Below are 19491 nucleotides of genomic sequence, written 5' to 3'. Positions count from 1 at the left end.
GCTCCCAGGTAGATGCCCATTTTCCTTGACTTCCGGAAGGCGTTGAAGATACAGTTCCGCACTGTCGCCTGATAAACAAAGTAAGAACCTAAGGAATATCAGACCACCTGTGTAGCTGGATTGAATAGTTTTTAGCAAACAGAACACAGTATGTTGTTCTCAATGGAGAGACGTCTACAGACGTTAAAGTAACCTCTGGCGTGCCACAGGGGACTGTTATGGGACCATTGCTTTTCACAATATATATAAATGACCTAGTAGATAGTGTCGGAAGTCCCATGCGGCTTTTCGCGGATGATGCTGTAGTATACAGAGAAGCTGCAGCATTAGAAAATTGCAGCGAAATGCAGGAAGAACTGCAGCGGATAGGCACTTGGTGCAGGGAGTGGCAACTGACCTTTAACATAGACAAATGTAATGTATTGCGAATACATAGAAAGAAGGATCCTTTATTGTATGATTATTGACAGCGGAACAAACACTGGTAGCATTTACTTCTGTAAAATATCTAGGAGTATGCGTGCGGAACGATTTGAAGTGGAATGATCATAAAAAGTTTATTGTTGGTAAGGCGGGTGCCAGGTTGAGATTCATTGGGAGAGTCCTTAGAAAATGTAGTCCATCATCAAAGAAGGTGGCTTACAAAACACTCGTTCGACCTATACTTGAGTATTGCTCATCAGTGTAGGATTCGTACCAGGTAGGGTTGACGAAGGAGAACTTCCAAAGAAGAGTGGCGCGTTCCGTCACGGGGTTATTTGGCAAGGGTGATAGCGTTATGGAGATGTTTAGCAAACTCAAGTGGCAGACTCTGCAAGAGAGGCGCTCTGCATCGCGGTGTAGCTTGCTGTCCAGGTTTCGAGAGGGTGCGTTTCTGGATGAGGTATTGAATACATTGCTTCCCCCTACTTATACCTCCCGAGGAGATCACGAATGTAAGATTAGAGAGATTCGAGCGCGCACGGAGGCTTTCCAGCAGTCGTCCATCCCGCGAACCAAACGCGAGTGGAACTGGAAAGGGAGGTAAAGACAGTGGCACGTAAAGTGCCCTCAGCCACACACCGTTGGGTGGCTTGCGGAGTATAAATATAGATGTAGATATAGATAAATCGGTATCACATGGTGCTTGCTGGCTGCAGGCCGGACGTTAGTCGTAGAATAATGGTGTGAGGATGGTCGGAGAGAGAGATAAGATGTTGTTTGGCTATGTTGTTTGGCTTGTGAGAGTACAAACTTGTGCAGTGCTTGTCGCACTTTGGAAACGGGCCGGTGGTCGATACCTCTTTCGCCAGTCCATGGAGTTTGTTGATCTGAGCATTGCAGAAAATACGACGACTGTTGGCCAGTGCTACAAAGAGAAGTTTAAGTGATGGAGACAGGACGCCATTTACCGAGACAAAGACAGCGCATCTGTTTCTCGCACTGACTAGCACAGAAACATTTCTCTAGAGTAGAAAACTGTCGCTAAACTGTTGAGGTTTTGCCATTTTGGAACAATAACAAATTGGCTGGTCTTTAAATAAACTTTTTCGAAGAAGGAAGTACAAGTCTTGTTACAATGTGTCCAATTGGGATAAGTGATAATAAATTTTTTTATTAGAAGAGTAGTATATTTTTGGACTATTCCGTCCCGAACCGGGAGCAAAGAGGACTTTTCGGACGCTTGGTTTTGGCATTAGTGATGGATCGGTTTATAGAGAAGCGGTTACTCACGCGGTAGACTTGGACGTGGACGCTAGACTTTGAAGTATCGAGACGGTTGAGAGAGGCACGTTTGGAGGCTACAATTTTCATATGGGGCTCACGTCCAACCACTAGCAGGCAACCAAGAGTGTCCATGTGGCAAATGCAGTCCACGTTCCAGAGCAGATGAAACAAGGTAAGAGCTTGCTGCAGAGGCGAAGGGAGATGAGGGCAGTTAGGAGCGTGTAGAGGCGTTTCTTTAAGTTAATGGGATTTCATTACAAAATTACACTAAGTGTCCGTTGCCTCACTAATGTTTCAGGCGCTTTGGGGTTTTGCCTTTAATTTCCTTTCACCCGACGACAGATCGAAGCAATCATCATGTCCTCAGCGGAATTGCGCATTTGGCATTTTTCTTTACCCAAATCAATTACAGTCGCGTCTAAATGAATCTGTTTACCGATTTTCTCTTGTGATTCCCTTTTACCTCCTCTTGTTGGGAATTGATAATAACATCTAACAATGTTTGTTCTCGCTTCCATTTACGGTTATAATAAATCTGGCCTGTTTGCACTACTCTTTAATTTCAGCAGCTAGATGAATCCAATAACCCAATATTAAAACTGATTTTTATAAGTACCACACCCTGGATTCATATGTTAGCGATTCATTTTCAAGCGTTTCCGTTCCGCAGCAGCATCTTTTCACATCTGAGTCTGGGGTCTGCGATAGACATCTCGATAGTGTTCAGCGGAGTATAGATGATGCGAGCTTGGTGTGACATTACAAGTTGCTTCCCAATGATGTCATATGCATCACCATCACTTATGACAGTCTCGTATGCGGCTTTTAGTTTTCTACCTCCCCGCGTATGCAGGTAAATAATATTGTATAGGAATCTGAGCCCATAAACTAAAATCGAGCACAAGGCTGTATGTTCTCTGAGGTCATCTGACCTGAAGCTTGTAGATTTTTCTGATTGCGTCATCACAAAAGTGAAGCATACAGCAATTCTGTTGATACTGTTGAAGAACTAAAGTAGCAAATTCCACAGTCTAGTCAAGATTCACTAGATGGGTAGGAAGTGTATGAAACAATTTGTAACAAACTGCAGAGACTGCCTCCAAGTGTGAGGATGACACGTGAAACATTTCAACAGATACGAATGTAAAGTAAATTACACTGAGGTGACAAAAGTCATGGGATGGCGACATGCACATATACAGTTGGCGGTAGCATCGCGCACACAAAGTATAAAAGTACAGTGCATTGACGGAGCTATTATTTGTACTCAGGCGATTCTTGTGAAAAGGCTTTCGAAGTGATTACGGCCGCACGACGGGAATTAACAGACTTCGAACGCGGGGTGGTAGCTGCAGCTAGACGCATGGGATATTCCATTTCGGAAATCGTTAGGAAAATCAGTATTCCGAGATCCACAGTGTCAAGAGTGTACCAAGAACACCAAATTTCAGGCACTACCTCTCACCACGCACGACGCAGTGGCCGACGGCCTTCACTTAACGACCGAAAGCAGCGAAATTTGACCATAATGGGCTGTGGCATCTGACGACCGACGCGAGTGCCTTTGATAATAGCACGACATCGCCTGCAGAGCTTCTCCTGGGTTCGTGACCGTATTGGTTGGACCCTAGACTACTGGAAAAGCATGGGCAGGTCAGATGAGGCCCGATGGTAAGAGGTAATGGTACGGTTCGACTATGGTGCAGACCCCAGGAAGTCATGGGCCCAAGTGTCAAAGAGACACTGTGCAAGCTGATGGTAGCTCTGTAATGGTGTGAACTGTATTTACATGGAATAGTCTGGGTCCTCTGGCCCAGGTGAACCGGTCTTTGACTGGAAATGATTATGTTTGGCTACCTGGAGAACATTCGCAGCCATTCATGGACTTCATTTTCCCAAACAACGCTGTCACCGCGCCAAAATAGTTCGTGATTGCTTTGAACAACATTCTGGACAGTTCGAACGAATGATTTGGCCGCAAACATCGCCCGTCATGAGTCCCCGAGAGGCCAGTTCCTGCACCGGCAACGTTTTCGCAATTCTGGGCGGCTATAGAGGCACATGACTCAATATTTCTGTAACGACTTGTTGCGTCCATGCCACGTAGAGTTGGTGCACCACGCCGGCATTGGGAGGTATCCCATGAATTTTGTCACCTCAGTGTACATAATGTGACGTGCTGAAATAGTACTGTAGTTTTTGCTAACGGTTGCCACGGGAGAAATTTGAACGTAATTAATGACTTCATCGATAATTTTACATTTCACATATGTTTGTGCTACATAAGGCGGTGTCAGTCAACCAAGTCAGTGGCGCCTTGTAATCACACTTCCACATTCACAACTGCTTCACAAACGACATCTTTGTAAACCCTTGTTAAATGAAACGTTTTACTTCTTTAAGGAGCAGTCAAGTGAAAACGAGGCAGAAGGAGAAAACTAAGACGACTGTTTATTATATCAAAAGTAATCGTCATAACTGTTAATACATTTATCCAACTGTGAGACATGGCGGCCAATGCTTTCATGGAACAATGTTCGCGGTTGTCTACGGAACCATGATTGTACCCAGACGCACACTGCTTCGTCCGAAGCAAATCGACGGCCCCGTATGTCTTTCTTCAGCGCTCCGTAAACATGGAAATGACACGGGGAGAGGTCGAGACGATATGGAGGATGTGGAGGTTGTGTGAGGACTTCCAAGCGAGACTTCTGCAGCGTAGTCAGAATATCCCACGCAACATGTAGCCAGGCATTATTCAGCAACAGAATATTCCTCGGCGTTTTGACTTGATGCGCGCTTCAGTTTTTGCAGTGTCTACGTACCGCTGAAAGTTAACTGTGGTGCCATGTTACAGAAAGTAAATGAAAAGAAAACTGTGAGTGAAAAGAAAATTGTCATCATCATTTTCCCGGAAGCGGCGTGTGCCTTGTTTCTTGCCTACTATGCTGCAGAAGTTTCTCTGGTAGGCTCTTACGCAACCTCCATTCAGTCCCGATATCCCCCAATGCGATTTCCATGTTTTTCGAGCGCTGAAGAAAGACACTGGTGGCAGTCGATTTACTTCTGATAAAGAGGTTCACGGCTAGGTACAACCATGGTTCCCTAGGCAACCGCAATAATTTCTCCATGAAGACAATGACCTTCTTGGTTCACAGTGGGATAATTGTATTAACAGTTACAGCGACTACTTTTGAAATAATAAGCAGTTTAGTTACTTTTATGCACTCTACCTAATTTTTATTTGACTGCTCCTTAATATACTATCGTATACTTTCACCTGTGTTAGTTTTCACTATTAATTACGATGCAGTCTGTATCCAAATTTTCCGCGGGCGTCCCCCTAGGGCATTGCGTCACACTCGGCCGCTCGTGTCCTTTGGACCTCAAATCAGCCCTGGGTAGGAGGTGGATTCCCAACGGCTTCGATGTCTCATGGCGTCATTGGGACGTAAGGCAGTGTTACACGCTTCTAGGTAGCTTCTTTTAGTTCATCTGTTCGTGCACATATCTATTGGGAGAGCTAGAAAGTGGAATCGCTTCAAATTAGGAGACTTTCTCACTGCGATAAAGACGTGCGATTGTCAATTACCGCATTGTACTACAGACAGTCTCTGTTTGTCTTTCACCCCACCATGACTTTTATTTTATATTTTTTCGTACAATCACTGCTTGTCCCAAATCTTTTATGAAAGCTCTGCAAGTAAAGTATAACTTGTGGTGCAAATACTCAATGACGGTGATCTCCCACGAGCATGGAATGCACGTATGGTACATTGACGATAAACGTTAAGACTGTATCGTTATAGGTTTCCGGCACGCAATGAACTGTCGAAGGTCTTGGTCGCGAATTAATTTATTGACGCATTTCAGTACATCATCATCAGACATACCTGCAGCTGTGGTAAAACAGAGACCTTACAAAAAGATACCTCAGGAAAAATGTGTGCACTGTTGACAGTAGTTTCCATCAATATTTACAATGAAGTATTAATGGGAACTACACAAAAGTGAGCAAATATGGTACTCAAAATATAATAAATGAAAAGCACCAGTTTGCTTTTGTTCCACTGGTGCTTTTCATTTAATATAATGTTGTTCTACCAGGAACCGACGGAAGATTCCGTTAATACTCAAAATATATCTATCGTGTATGTGGAGCCAGGTACAAACTGACAATACGTCTAGAAACGTATGCGCGAGGAAAACAGTTACCGTTAGCAATCGTACAGACAGCAGCTGACTATCAAAGAACGTAACCACTACAAAGACATACATCGCAAATATTGGTTACGAGTTATATAAATTTGAAAGCCATGAAGAAACCATGTAGACATAACACTTCACAAACGCTAATTACGTAATTTACAGATTTAAAAATAAATAAATATAACAAAATATATGGGCTTAATGCGGGTTTTTAACTGTTAAAATTAAAAAAAAAACACAGAGGATTTATTAACTGAAATGTAAATTAAGACAATGTACTCTATATGTATAGGTGATTGTAAATTTTAAATAGTTATATTATCAATTTACTGCCTGTCACTTCATGTTTTAACGTATGATATGTTACATATATATTTGATTTCCTTTTCCTATTGTGTATCCATGTACCAATCAATTTCTATGTTGTACTTTTTTATGTGACTATGTAATATTCCACGCCTATATTGTTATAAAACTATTTCATAAAGTTTCCGCATTTATATAGTGTTTAAAAACGAATATACGGGTTTTAATGCTTTGTAGCATTTATTACACTCAGTTTATAATTAAAAATAATACATCAAATGAAAGAGCAACTCAAAGAGTTTTGTTTGTACACCTGTGCACAAATGGAAGAGTCTGAAACGACCAACAATGACTGTTGAAAGAGTGAGAGTCTTCCACGCGTAGTCCGAAGAAATCAGTTCGGAAGGCTAGTAGTGAATTAGCAATTCCACTAACGTCTGTGTGGAAACTTTAAAGGAGACGCTTACAGCCACGTCCTTATCGTTTACAGTTGTTACAAGCTCTAAAGCCTACAGACAACGGTATACGTACCAACTTTGCAAACGAAATGTTGCTGCATGACCATGAATATTTTCTGGCCCGCGCTGTTTTCAGTGATGAATCGACTTTTTACCTAAGTGGAAATATGAATACACGCAATGTGTGCATCTGTGGGTCAGAAAATCCCCACTAGATCGTGTAGTTGCCACGAGACTCCCCTAAATTGGATGCTTTTGTGCCATATCCCGGTGGAGCCTTTCTTTTTCGGTGAAGCAACTGTAAACTGATGTTTCTTACACTGTTGCGCTAGAACTCTGGATGTATCCTCAATCGGAAGAAGCTGAACCACAATACTTTATTTGGCAATAAGATGATGCGCCGCCTCACTGGCGTAGCTCAGTACGCGATTGGTTAACTGACGTTGCACCCGATCGCTGGATTGGTCGCAAAGGGCCGGGTTACAGAGCGTCTTCCGCATGGTCTCTGCGTTCACACACGATCTGACTCCATGCGATTTTTAGCATTGGGGGTTCATAAAGGGTCGTTTCTATGCGCCCACGCTAACAGCTGATTTACCAGATTTTATAAACAACATTATTGCAACAAATACTGCGGAGACACTGATCAACGTATGGGAAGAACTCACCTATCGACTCGATGTGTGACGAATGGTGCTCACACTGAACACTGGTAAGAAAAACTTTTTGAGTTGCTCTTTCATTTGATGTATTATTTATAATTGTAAGTTGAAAATATGCTACAAAGCCTTAAAACCCGTGTACTGATTTTGAAACTCCCTGTATCTCGCGCAATTTACGTTTCGCGTAATAATTCCTCTATGTTTTATAATTTTAACAGTTAACAACTCGCATTAAGTCAGTATGTTTTGTTATGTTTATTTATATTTCGATCTGCACGTTACATAATTCGCGTTTTTAAAGTTTTACGCCTGCATGTTTCCTCCATGGCATCCAAATTCATATAATACTGACTCAATACATTGAATGTACGCTTTGCCAGTGGTTATGTTCTTTGATAGCCAACTGGTATCTGTATGGTTGCCAACGCAATCTGTTGATGGCAGTTGTTTTCCTTACCACCACGTTTCTCTGTGTAAGGCTTCGACCATAGATACTAGTAGACTGGCCTTGCTGTGCAGAAGCTATAGGGCTGGTGTGGCTCCAACATAAACCACGTGACTGTTGGCAAAACGTGGCGGGATTTCAAATCAGCGGTCTGCCATCCTATGTTTGTATCGTATTTTCCCCACATTTCTCAATTGACTGTCAAACGCTTCCAACGAAAATTTCTTTTTAATTTGCGAAAAATTATGCCAGAACTACAGTTGACCTGGATTTGTTCACAGTACTATTTATAAAATCTAACAAATACAGCGAACACCACTCTGGTGGGCAGCGGAACGAAATTACTGTAAACTATCAATTAAAGTAAAATGTCGTTAACATTCTTTTAAACAGTAAGAGTGGGCTCGTGTCGAAACTTTAAACATTGGATTCGCCGCGTTATGAGCTCTAGTCACTTATAAAAGAAAATGGGATATGGGAATTATGTCTACTATAGGTGCCAAAATTGTCGACTTTAGGAGCAGGTCCATTTTAGAGCATCAATTTTACGTGCACTTGAAAGGTTCAGTTCCCACTATTTTTACAAAAGTTTAAACTATCAGTTTAAAAAAAATGATATTTTAGATGAAAGGTGAGATTTGAAGTTTCAGCAAATAATTTTGGATCCTAGGTTCAAAAATGACAGAAACTGTAAATATAAATTATAAAAATGCATTGTAAATAATAACTAACCTTTGCTTCGAGCAAAGGCGCATATGTGCAGATGGCTTAAAGTTTTCCGTTTCAGGGCCTGTATCCAAAGCTGCCTTCGGTTTTCATCCAAGGGAACTATGAGTAGGAACGAGAAACAATTATACTTACTTCTGTAACCGAATTATCACAGATACTTTCCAAAATGTAATATGAGTCTGACTTTACAGGCATCACTTTCAACACTTTAATTTACGTGATACTCTATTTCAAGCGTAAAAAATATATAAAAGTCAGTTCAGCAGATTTCAATAAATGGATCTGCACTATCATAGAAACACTTACACGTGAAATGTAATGCCATTTCCCCCGACAAAGCGCCGAGTGCAGCCATAAGCGCAACACGAAACAACCATGCTTTGCCAACATTCACGTGACTTCGGCCCAGAGATGTTGGAGCCACGAAACTGACGTCAGGGCCAGTCTATTATATTTATGGTCGAAGGTGTAAGGTCAGTTTGGCACTTGGCTCGACGTACATGCAAGCTACATTTTCAGTATCTATTGTGCTGACTTTTGTGTGATTTGTTTTTTTACTTCATTATAAGTATTAATGGAAACTGCTGCCCACAGTGCATACATTTTTTTCCGACGCATCTTTTGCTATTGTATTTTTTGTTTTACTACAGCTATATCTGATGCTTATGTATCGAAACGTGTCAATAAACTAATTTTCGTCCAAGACCTTGCACAGTTTATTGTGTGCCAACTGTGAATAATCGTCTGGTTCATAGAAGGAAGTATTTCTCTGTAAAGTGAAGAAAATTGTGGGTTTCACAGGAAAGCATTTTGTACCTGTATTATATCTCATTTTGTATTGTCTAGATGCTCATTTCTCGTATCTGCTTTTTCTTTCAACAACTGCCTTCCCATTGGCACCCGCCAGGGTAGCCGAGAGCGCTAACGCGCTGCTTCCAGGACTTTGGTAGGCGCGCCGGCCCGTGATCAAATCCGCGCGGTGGATTAATGACGAGGGCCGGTGTCCAGCCAGCCTGGATGTGGTTTTTAGGGGGTTTTCCACGTCCCGCTAGGTGAATGCCGGGCTGGTCCCCACGTTCCGCCTCAGTTACACGGCTCCCAGACATCTGGACACATATGCAATATTCCATGGATTACACTAGACATAGGCAGTTGGGGTACACTAATTCCTTCCTGGGGGGTACAGGGTGGCGACAGGCAGGGCATCTGGCCACCCCTTAAAATTAACATGCCCCATCCGATTAACCAGCAGACCCAGCGAGTCGGGATTAATGCTCAGAAAGAGAGAATTGCTTTGCCATTTGCACCAGATAAACTCTTTGTATCCGACTGTATACCATTGCTCAGAAACAGCAAAATATCGCAACTGTATTTTGCTCAATTAATGTGTGTAGTGACCGCTGTGTACGGTTCGCAGGTTCTGGACACCGTGGGCCTGAAGAATTCAGACATAGGCAAGGCGCGCCAATTCCTGGAGGATGAGTCAATCTACAAGAGGCGGTCCAGGGCCGCTGCTGCAGAGGAGGAGGAAGACACGGGCAGCAGGACTCTCGCAAAGTGGTACGTCCTTTCTTCTTCTCTGTTTTCCCACGCATTTAAGCCGTCATCGTATTTTGTGAAGATCCTACCATCCAGATGCGTTACTGATAGCTTTCTGACAGCGGTATCTAGAGTAAACAGTTACTCATCATGCGGAGCTCGATGATAAGTTTTCTTTACACATAGCAGTGACAGCACAGAACATGGAAGCTAAAGGGCTGTACTGGTCTTTCACATCAGAACTGTACGTCGAGATTCGGATCATACCGTGAAATCATTTTCTCATAGATGTGTACTTCGAAAATGCAACTAAGCATTAAAATTTTCCTAGGGACGCCAAGTATTAGACATACCACAAATCACGTTTTAAGACGTAATATTTTCATCGGAACAATAACAGAAGGAGCTATTGAAGGAAGGAATCTCCGGGAGAGACCAAGGAAGTCATACATGCTGCAGATTGTGAGCGACGTAAGGTTTTTTTATTTTTTTTTATTTAATTTTTTTTATATCACTGTTTGCCCCTGGTAGCTGAGTGATCAGCGCGACGGGATGCCATGTCTAGCGGCCCGGGTTAGATTCCCAGCTGCGTCGGAGATTTTCTCCGGGGGACTGGGTGTTGTGTTGTCCTTATCATCATCATTTCATGCCCATCGACACACAAGTCGCCGAAGTGGCGTCATCTCGAAAGACTTGCACCGAGCGAACTGTCTACCCGACGAGAGGCCCTAACCACACGGCATTTCCATTGTATGCCACTCACAGCCTCAAAAACGGCCATTTGAATCGTCGATGAACTTAATCATTTTAAATGTGTTTTATTTTTATTTTTTTGTACTTTTGCAGTGTATCTTCTCCCAGAGCCACTGCTTTTAATACATCATCCTTTCCGTCTTCAAATTTTCGCAGCGCTGGGTATCTTGCCTTACTTACAAAATATATATTTAAAGTATCTCTCTAGGATTTCTTGCCTGTTCTACAATGACTAAACTGTACGCTAAATCGACGCTTGAAATACTGCAATTGTTGTCAGTCTCATGAGCTAAACCGTAATATATCTCACGCACGTACACTAAATTCTTCAATAAAAGCAACTTATTGCAGATATGAAGTGGGCTCGTTCAGACATGTGTTGAAGAACATCTCTTGAACGTAGTATTACTAGTAAGCAGAGGCAGCAACATGTGAACAGTTAAATGCGTGACTTTCTTTCTGGGTCCATGAAACATTTGACTGAAACTGTATCCAGCTCACCGCCACGCGACTCTCATTCTGCGTCAACACGACTACCTTTCTTCGCTAGAAGAATATCATATTCTCATGGCTTAAAAAAAAAAGAGAGTAGATAACGTGGATTTCGTCAGACATTTAACGGACACATCTGTGTATTTCTCTGTGAAAAGTTGACCGTTCGCTCTTTGATAATTTTTAATAGAAGTGAAAATTCTTCAACAGGTGAGTTCATTGCTTATTTAGTAACAAATTTGTCATAAATATGTATGCGCTATTTACTTCTTAGTTTGCACCTGGTTGAGTGCTGGTCTTCCTGAAATATACTCCTGCACGTGATCAGTATTCAGGTTACACATTGTAGGCACCATCTACATCTACATCTCTTCTGGCATTATTTCGCCATGCTGGTAGTTTGCCAGTGCTTGATACGCCCTCAGACTCTTTTCGTCAACTGTTGCCATCGCTCCCTCTCACACCTACGTCAAAACAGCTGTTCGCCTTTGTTACGTAGCCGCTTGGTTCTCTTTTGCCAAGACCGGCAACAAGCGTGCGACGTTTCAGTAAAGCAGCTGCACGTGCGCTCAGAATTCGCGATAGTTGATAGCCTACGTCACTATCATGAGACCCCGGTGCTCATTCCTTGACAAAGCTCTTTGGCAGTTTCATTCAGTATGTTACTCTGCTCTGGGAAGTAATGGAAACATATTAGTTGCTAACTATTTGACTCTAGCTTATTTGTGAACTATAGACCAGTAACTTGTTTTTTTGAGCGTCTATTTCTTTTTTACTCTTATTATGCAACTAGCTCTAGTTTGGAACTATCACTTTGCATAATTGTAGCTGACACCAGTAGTGTTATCTGCATCCAAGTTATCAGTTTAGAGCGCTGCTACGTTCCTGTCACTGAAAATCAGGACTACTGCTAAAATAAATTGAACGACGTGACGTACAGTATATCACCAGTATATATTCTGTATGCATAAATACTAGCGATATTTGTAAAGCAACGCGGAAGCATGCAAACGATATGAAACTTAGAGGATGTTTAAAGTTCGATCTTATATGTAAAATACTTGGAATTATAGACAGGCAGTTTGTTCGTAGGAAAAACGGTGTTCCATACATGATCTCGAAGGCGTTTATGTAAAGGGATGTAGAGCCGTATTAGTGTCATTTATTCTTCTATGTCAGCTTATAACGTCCCACTAGAGGTAACTATTCCTCGTTAATACCAAAGAGCACTATCTAGTTTCACGGTATTAAAGCAGACTGCCTATCGCACTTATGGAACGTTTTTTGTCTTACTTCAAACTCAAATTGTCTAAAGTACTCACGCGCGTACCAAATATGGGATTTGAAGATAACGATATAAGTTGTGAACCGAACAGTGGGCAAATAAATGTCGTGTTGGCTAGACTCTTCGCCCGTAAGGCAGTGACAATGGTTAGAGAATTGTCTCTAGTGTTTGTATGACGTTGCAATACTGCCAAAGCTATGTGTTTGTCCCCTACTGTTAGCTGTATACGGGGAGGATTTGGCGGACAAGGAAGACAGCAATTTGCGGTGGTGTACGGTGAGGTCTGAAGACCTTACCTCATATAGGAACCAAATTTGTAGTTATACACTCAGTCCATGCAGAGATAACAGTGTATCAGTAGGAGCTGTACTATATCGAAGTTCTTGCAAGTCGATCGAAGAAAACACCGGATTCCATGCTTTGACCCGACTGATACTGCTATCTCCATTGATTAACTCCTTCGCAAATAAGTTCCTACTGCTTCCTTCAGCACCAGTCCCAGAATAACGAAGTCGACGCCAGATTTTCGACGTTGTCGTACATCATAGAGTGGCTAATGATGACACAGTGCTCGGTCAGAGATGATTTATTTGGCTCTAAGAGACGGGTGTACCTTCAGTGCTCTGGGCTGTACGTGTCATACGTTGGATCTATGAAAGGCCACACTTGCAAAGGGAGGTAGTTAACCCTCTTGCTCAGCATCAAGTCATCCTTGCCGTTGCGCAAAAGTACTGCTGTGATCCGTGAAAGAGAAGGCTCTATTTTTGACAATAGGCTTCCCACATATGAAAGGAAAGCCAGGGGGTTAAATCTCTCTACTTCATTATCCTTATTTCTCAAGTCCACCTTAGGTTTTATCCATAGCATCTCGTTATCTGTTTTGGACAGTATAAAGTTGCAGTGACTATTCGCTCTCCACCAAAGACAACAGCGTTCCTGGGTTCCGTCAAGGCTGACTAAATGTTTCGCAAGGCGCCTGAAATGTAATAGGTCAGTGAATGTGTCGCGAAAACATGAAGATGTACAGTTACAGCTTTGCTTCTTTGCTGTTCTGAAAAAGTAATGTATTTCTATTCAGTGTTGGTGAAAACAAACTTCTCTTCTTCTGTGGCTCTACAGTTCACTGTGAACCTTGGTCTCTTCAGCTATTAACGCCTGAGCTTTTCATCCCATACAGCCCATTTTCTGAACGTCCCGCATGATTCCATCTACCGATCTGGTTCTTAGTCGAAATAGTCCTCTTTGAGCCTCCTTTTATATTTTTCCAAATCTTTCATCTGTGCCACGTGCACTGCCATTCTCAGTTTGACTTAATTAGTTAGTTAGGTACTTGTTGCATTGCTTATTTGAACTGTTCTTTAACCCAAATGATATGGAACTTGTCAGTTTACATGACGTATATGCATTATTAGAGTTAAAATTAATAAACATATTTTTCTAGTTCTACTCATCCAACTATACTTAAAAACTTTTTTCTCTAGGGGGCTACCAGTTGTTAAATGCAAATACGACCAGGGAATACAAGGAGTTGTCCAGAAGAAACAATTTTAGTATTAAAATTTGCTTTCCTACCTGTACGTCACTTTAGTTTGGGGAAATGATCAAAGATTTTTGTTGCTGTTTATAAGTCCTTGAGTAACGAAGACCATTTTTCTTCTAGTGTTGTAGTTATGGACCTCACTATTCTTAAATGGTGATTTCGGTACGGTTATGATAAGTAGATCTTTATACACAAGTGTACAGCTGATAATTGTGCTTCCTCCTCCATCTTCCTTTACATAGGTTGAGTTATCGATTCTTCGATGTTCTTTTCTCTCAAAAGCATCTAGCACTCTAATATCTTTTGATGTTAATGACCAGGTTTCCGCGACATACTTAACAATTGGTCTTATAAGTGTTTTATAAATCGTTAATTTGATTATACGAGTTCTTGAGGGAAAAAACTTTTAATGAAAAATACGCAATGCATGTGTCATTTGAGTGGGTGACTGTCGATCCCAGATATTTGAACTGATCAACACTCTCGAAAGTATAATCATCCACTGTTATTGGTGGTGGAAAGTTCTGCTTGCATGATTTCCCAGGAGCCGTTTATTTCGTTTTCTGTTGGTTGATATTCAGTTCCATATTCCTACTAACTGGCTCAAGTGCGACGAATGTCGGCCTCATTGCCTTCCTAGTTCTTACGACTAAAGCTATGCCGTCGTCATAAGCTAGTATCTGTACTGATTTACAAAAGATCTTTCCCATTCCTTTCACTTATATTTCAGTGCAAAATTTCATCGCTGTAATAAACAAACATTTACAGAAAATACAACTGGTATGAACTGAAAGTATTACAGAAATCGCCTGCAAATGGATGCCGCCAATGCTCAGCTGAACGATATGTTGGTTTCAATATAACGACGCCATGAGCAGTCTTTATCATTCGTGGTCTAAGCTATGACACCATCAGTGAATGAACTGTCTTCAAGTATCTTTAACACCTGTTCGACTGTGATGTTTCAAAAAATCGGTCCCAACACTGAGCCCTGTGGATATCCTTTCCCTGCCGACGGAGAGCAGCCTGAGCAGTAGTGCGACCCGTGTTGCAGGTCGAAGCTGACTGACCTGGAGTCAGTGCGGGAGAACACGGAGTCGGCGGCGGCGAGCCGCGCGCGGCAGTCGCGGGCGCGCCTGGCCGACCTGGAGAACGAGATGGAGGCGCTGGAGAACCGCGCAGCGGCGCGCGAGCGGCGCTCGGCCAACGTGCGCGCGCTGCTCCAGGAGACGGCCGACGTCGGCCTCTCCTCCGACGCCGCCGAGTCCAGCTCCAGCTCAACCACGGTGCGCGCCAGCGCACTGCGCGTCAAGAAGGTGTCCGCATCCGCCGAGAAGAAGACCGTCACCTTCTAAGGCGGCGCCAGCGACTGCGGTACTGGCACGTCACAGATTTTAGAGGAAAGACATCTCGCTCAGGCCGGAACAGAAGGAAACTGGGAGGTTACTACCGGAAACGTGAGGGTGCAGTTATGGTACGTCCAGTCTTTCTCACACCACGCACCAAAACAATCAGCACTCTTCCTAAACCCCAAGCACTTCTCAGAAACACAGTCCCAGTCGCTGTGTTTCGCTCTTCCAACGTTGAAATAATTTTCTTCCTCCCTTTTTCGTTGTTCCATTAGCTACTTACAACGACACAAAAAAATGTTTGTAAACTATCATCATCTCACACAATTTACTGCACATCATCTATAGCCTCCGAATTCCTGCAATGCACTATTCTTCTCCAGCAGATCACAGCGCCAACATTTACACTGAGTTGTGAATTACTATGTAGCTTTCAATGAGAAAAATTACACAACAATCACAGCTTTACAATGGATACATGACGAAATGAGATTATGAATGTAGAGATGTGTACTGTATTCCTGCATGTGGAGATGATTATAACGATAATCATCATGATAATTACGAGGTGGCTCGTTCTGAGAATTCTATTATGAGGAAGTAATTTATTGGACTCATAACTAATACAGAAATGTTACTCCATTCTTATGGCTACGTATTTGTCTTCTGAGCGACACTATCTCATCTGTTCCACACACTCAGAAAATAGTACACTTTCGTAACTGTTAGGCTGCCATTATTCTCTTTGCTAGACTTTTTATGTAATTAGACCGTGTTGAGCTCTGTAATTCATAATATTATGTAATGAAATGTTTTTCTTCTTTTGTAAGGTGGATCAGACTTTATGTCTAATTACTGTATACTTAAATACGTTCTTTTAAAATACATATGAAAAATGTCTGAACTCTATTCACTCCCTGCAGAAGTACGTTCCTTATCACTGTTTCGCAGGTTCCACACGCTTTATTATACTTAATACGTGTTTTTCCATGGACATCAGTGGTGGTACAGGCTGTAATGGGTGTAAGTGTAGATAGGTTTACTTGTCGTACCTTAATATGTACTCACATCAGTGTGATATTTGTTTCGTCTCTGCGGTGAACAGTCTCCCCACAAACACGTCTCAAAAATTATGACCTGATGTTTTCTGCATGGTCGTAACTGCATTACTAAGTGTACCATCCCTGTGAATATACGCTAACTGTATTGCATCCACACTTTCACACTTCAGCACCTGATCTGTTCAACAGGGCGAAAAAAAGCATTAATGGCTTACTTTTGCCACATGTGCTTAGAGCTACTACCAAAACTAAAAACATTGACTTGTAACAGCTATAGTTATTAGTCTGCAAATGAAATAAATACTGAAAATACTGATGTAATGTTGTTCAGTACACCGTCCCCAGTAACCAATAGAAATATCTGCATTTATACCCATTACACTATACATATCAGTTATTGTTATTTCTCATCTTAAGTTTTCTGCAACTGCGAAAGTTGAATGAGGATCCTAGGTTTTTTTCTATTCCAACCCGTGCTAACAATATGGAAAAAAGCAGTGTACTCCAGAACATGTGAACAAGAGGAATAAAGCTAGCAAGTAAACTGTTCACCTACTTTGTAAAGAAAAACGCTTTCTTGCATCGAAGTATTATGTACACAATATTTCTGGAATGACCCCTCAAGATGATTTGTAAATAAAAGCGAAGAGCATATGGTGGAAAAAGACTCTTAAATCACCATGAGTTTAAGACGGGATAAAAAAATAATTGTTGTTTCATAATGTAATAACTCCCTAATCATTTACACTGGTGAGATATCACAAATGAAAAGACCTAAGATTGTTTGACCACACAATCGACGTTGTCAATTGAATGAGCTATGACAATCAAGAATCTAGAAATATCTGCTTGGAGCTATTGCTAAGAGCATTGTGCTCACTAATCACTAGGAAAAAATACGGAAAATACATTCATCTCTCAAGCGAGGACTGGATGAACAGGTAAAGACAATGTTGTAATTAACACAGGCAGAAGCAGTTAGTTAATGTAATAATGATAAAGTATGCTGACGGGGTAAAATTCATATTGAACACACTGTCTTTTTTTCCACAGATCGTAATTACGCTGTTTCACTTCTTTAATAATGTTTAGTATCAGGCATAATTACATCAGTTAGCTGGTTACAAATATAATAATTACCTGAGTCATAGTAAATTGTTCTGTGTCGTTTATCCAACAGAAGTGAAAGAATGGAAGATGTTCTTTTACACATTCATTCTTCAGTCGGTATACGGTAAGTTTCCAGGTATCCAAGATGATGATAACATCTCTCTTTCTCTCTCCCTCTCTCACTTCCCTCCTCCTCTCTCACTGTCCCAAACACGCACTCACCCACCCACCCACACACACACCTGTAAGGTTATTTCGTCTTGCGTAGGGAATAGTCTTACTGGCTGAGGCTTCCTAGCGTGCTTCATGAGTCCCATCAAAGTTTCAACGAGGCAGTACCTCTCCTCCACCTTCCAAACTTCATTCTTTGATGGACTACCGATCAGAGAAAAAACAATATGTCGAAGAATGGCAAAGTAACAGCCCCTCAGTCGTTTTTAGAATATCTCTTCCAGTCTGCTTTCGTGTGAAGGCTGCAGTGAAACTTCATGGCATGGTAAAACTGCGATTGGAACCTGGACTCTTGTCTTCCATAGGAAATACCGTTACCGAGTCGTTCCTGGATTCCCGAAGTTAAAATCTTCTGGGGTGTTAGGCCGGATCATATTTCCTCTAGAGTAATCGATGTTTCGACCTCTGTGCTGGGGTCTTCTTCAGGATCTTCCAGTGTCCACTATTGCTAGAACACTCTAGACTACTGTTTGTTAAAGGCAAAGGTATAATTTTAAAACTTTCTGTGGCACAGCTTCGATCTGTCAGGAATTCTCGTAAAGAAAGCAGTTATACGGACATTTTTCGGTTTTTCCTGGCCGAGAGGTAAGTACAAGTGACATTTTAAGTCATACGCATTTCCATTTCTTTTCTGCGAGGGTCTGGCATACACTATCTTATCAAAGGTAACTGAACACCTATTACAGGCCATTAATATGGGGTGTGTCTACCTTTCGGCTTTATAATGGCTTGAACTCTGCAGGGGACACTTTCAATGAGGTGTCTGAATGTCTGTAGAGGAATAGCAGCCCATTCTTCCTCAAGAACCTAAGCCAATCAAGGTAGTGATGTTCGCCGCTAGAGTTTGGAGCGAAGTCGACATTCTAATCCATCTCACAGGTTTTCCATTGGGTACAGGTCGGAACTCTGGACAGGACAGTCCATTTCCGGAGTGTTATTGTCAACAAACCAATGCCTTACAGATGCTGCTTTATGACGGGATGCGTTGTCATGCTGATACAAACAATCGTCTCCGAACTGTTTCTCTACTGTATTTGTATAGTATTGTATGGAACTGGGGACCTAGAAACGACGGAGAGGCTCCTTCCCCGCCATAGCCCTCAGTGCTTCACAACCCTGCAACAGGCTACAGCAGTCCACGCACCCCACCGCCGCTCCACACAAAACCTGGGGTTAATGTGCAGTTCAGCCCCCCCCCCTCCCCCAGTGAAACACCCCTCCCATCCCCCCTCCGGGAACATCACACACCAGATGAGTGTAGCCCCAAATTTTTTCATGGTAAAGTAATAATGATGTACGCTTACGTGGAGACAAGTGTTTGCACAGCAATCGCCGACATAGTGTAACTGAGGCGGAACAGGGGGAACCAGCCCGCATTCACTGAAGCAGATGGAAAACCACCTTAAAACCATCCACAGAGTGGCCGGCACACCGGACCTCGACACTAATCCGCCAGGCGGATTCGTGCCAGGGACCAGCAAGCGTTCCCATCCGGAAAGCGGTGCGTTAGACCGCACGGCTAACTGGGCGGGCTTCCTCTACTGTACTCAAAACAGAACCCTCATGCGCTGTCCAGTGCTGTCACTCTTCACACCACTGCAAAGTCGCTTAGCAT

General features: G+C 42.3%; 1 protein-coding gene across 1 annotated transcript in view; it reads left to right on the top strand.

Moving 5' to 3' along the window:
• The window catches only part of LOC126187526 (uncharacterized), a 57950-nt gene extending 41576 nt beyond the window's left edge, over positions 1-16374 (top strand). The window contains exons 4-5 of the mRNA XM_049928667.1: positions 9934-10076; positions 15180-16374. Coding sequence (XP_049784624.1) covers positions 9934-10076; positions 15180-15480 — 444 coding nt within the window. The 3' untranslated portion in view covers positions 15481-16374. The remainder of the gene's footprint in view (positions 1-9933; positions 10077-15179) is intronic.
• Positions 16375-19491: the final 3117 nt, after the last annotated feature.

Source organism: Schistocerca cancellata, chromosome 5 (genome assembly GCF_023864275.1).
Source record: "Schistocerca cancellata isolate TAMUIC-IGC-003103 chromosome 5, iqSchCanc2.1, whole genome shotgun sequence".
NCBI lineage: Eukaryota > Metazoa > Arthropoda > Insecta > Orthoptera > Acrididae > Schistocerca > Schistocerca cancellata.
This window is presented reverse-complemented; position numbering and strand designations above follow the sequence as displayed.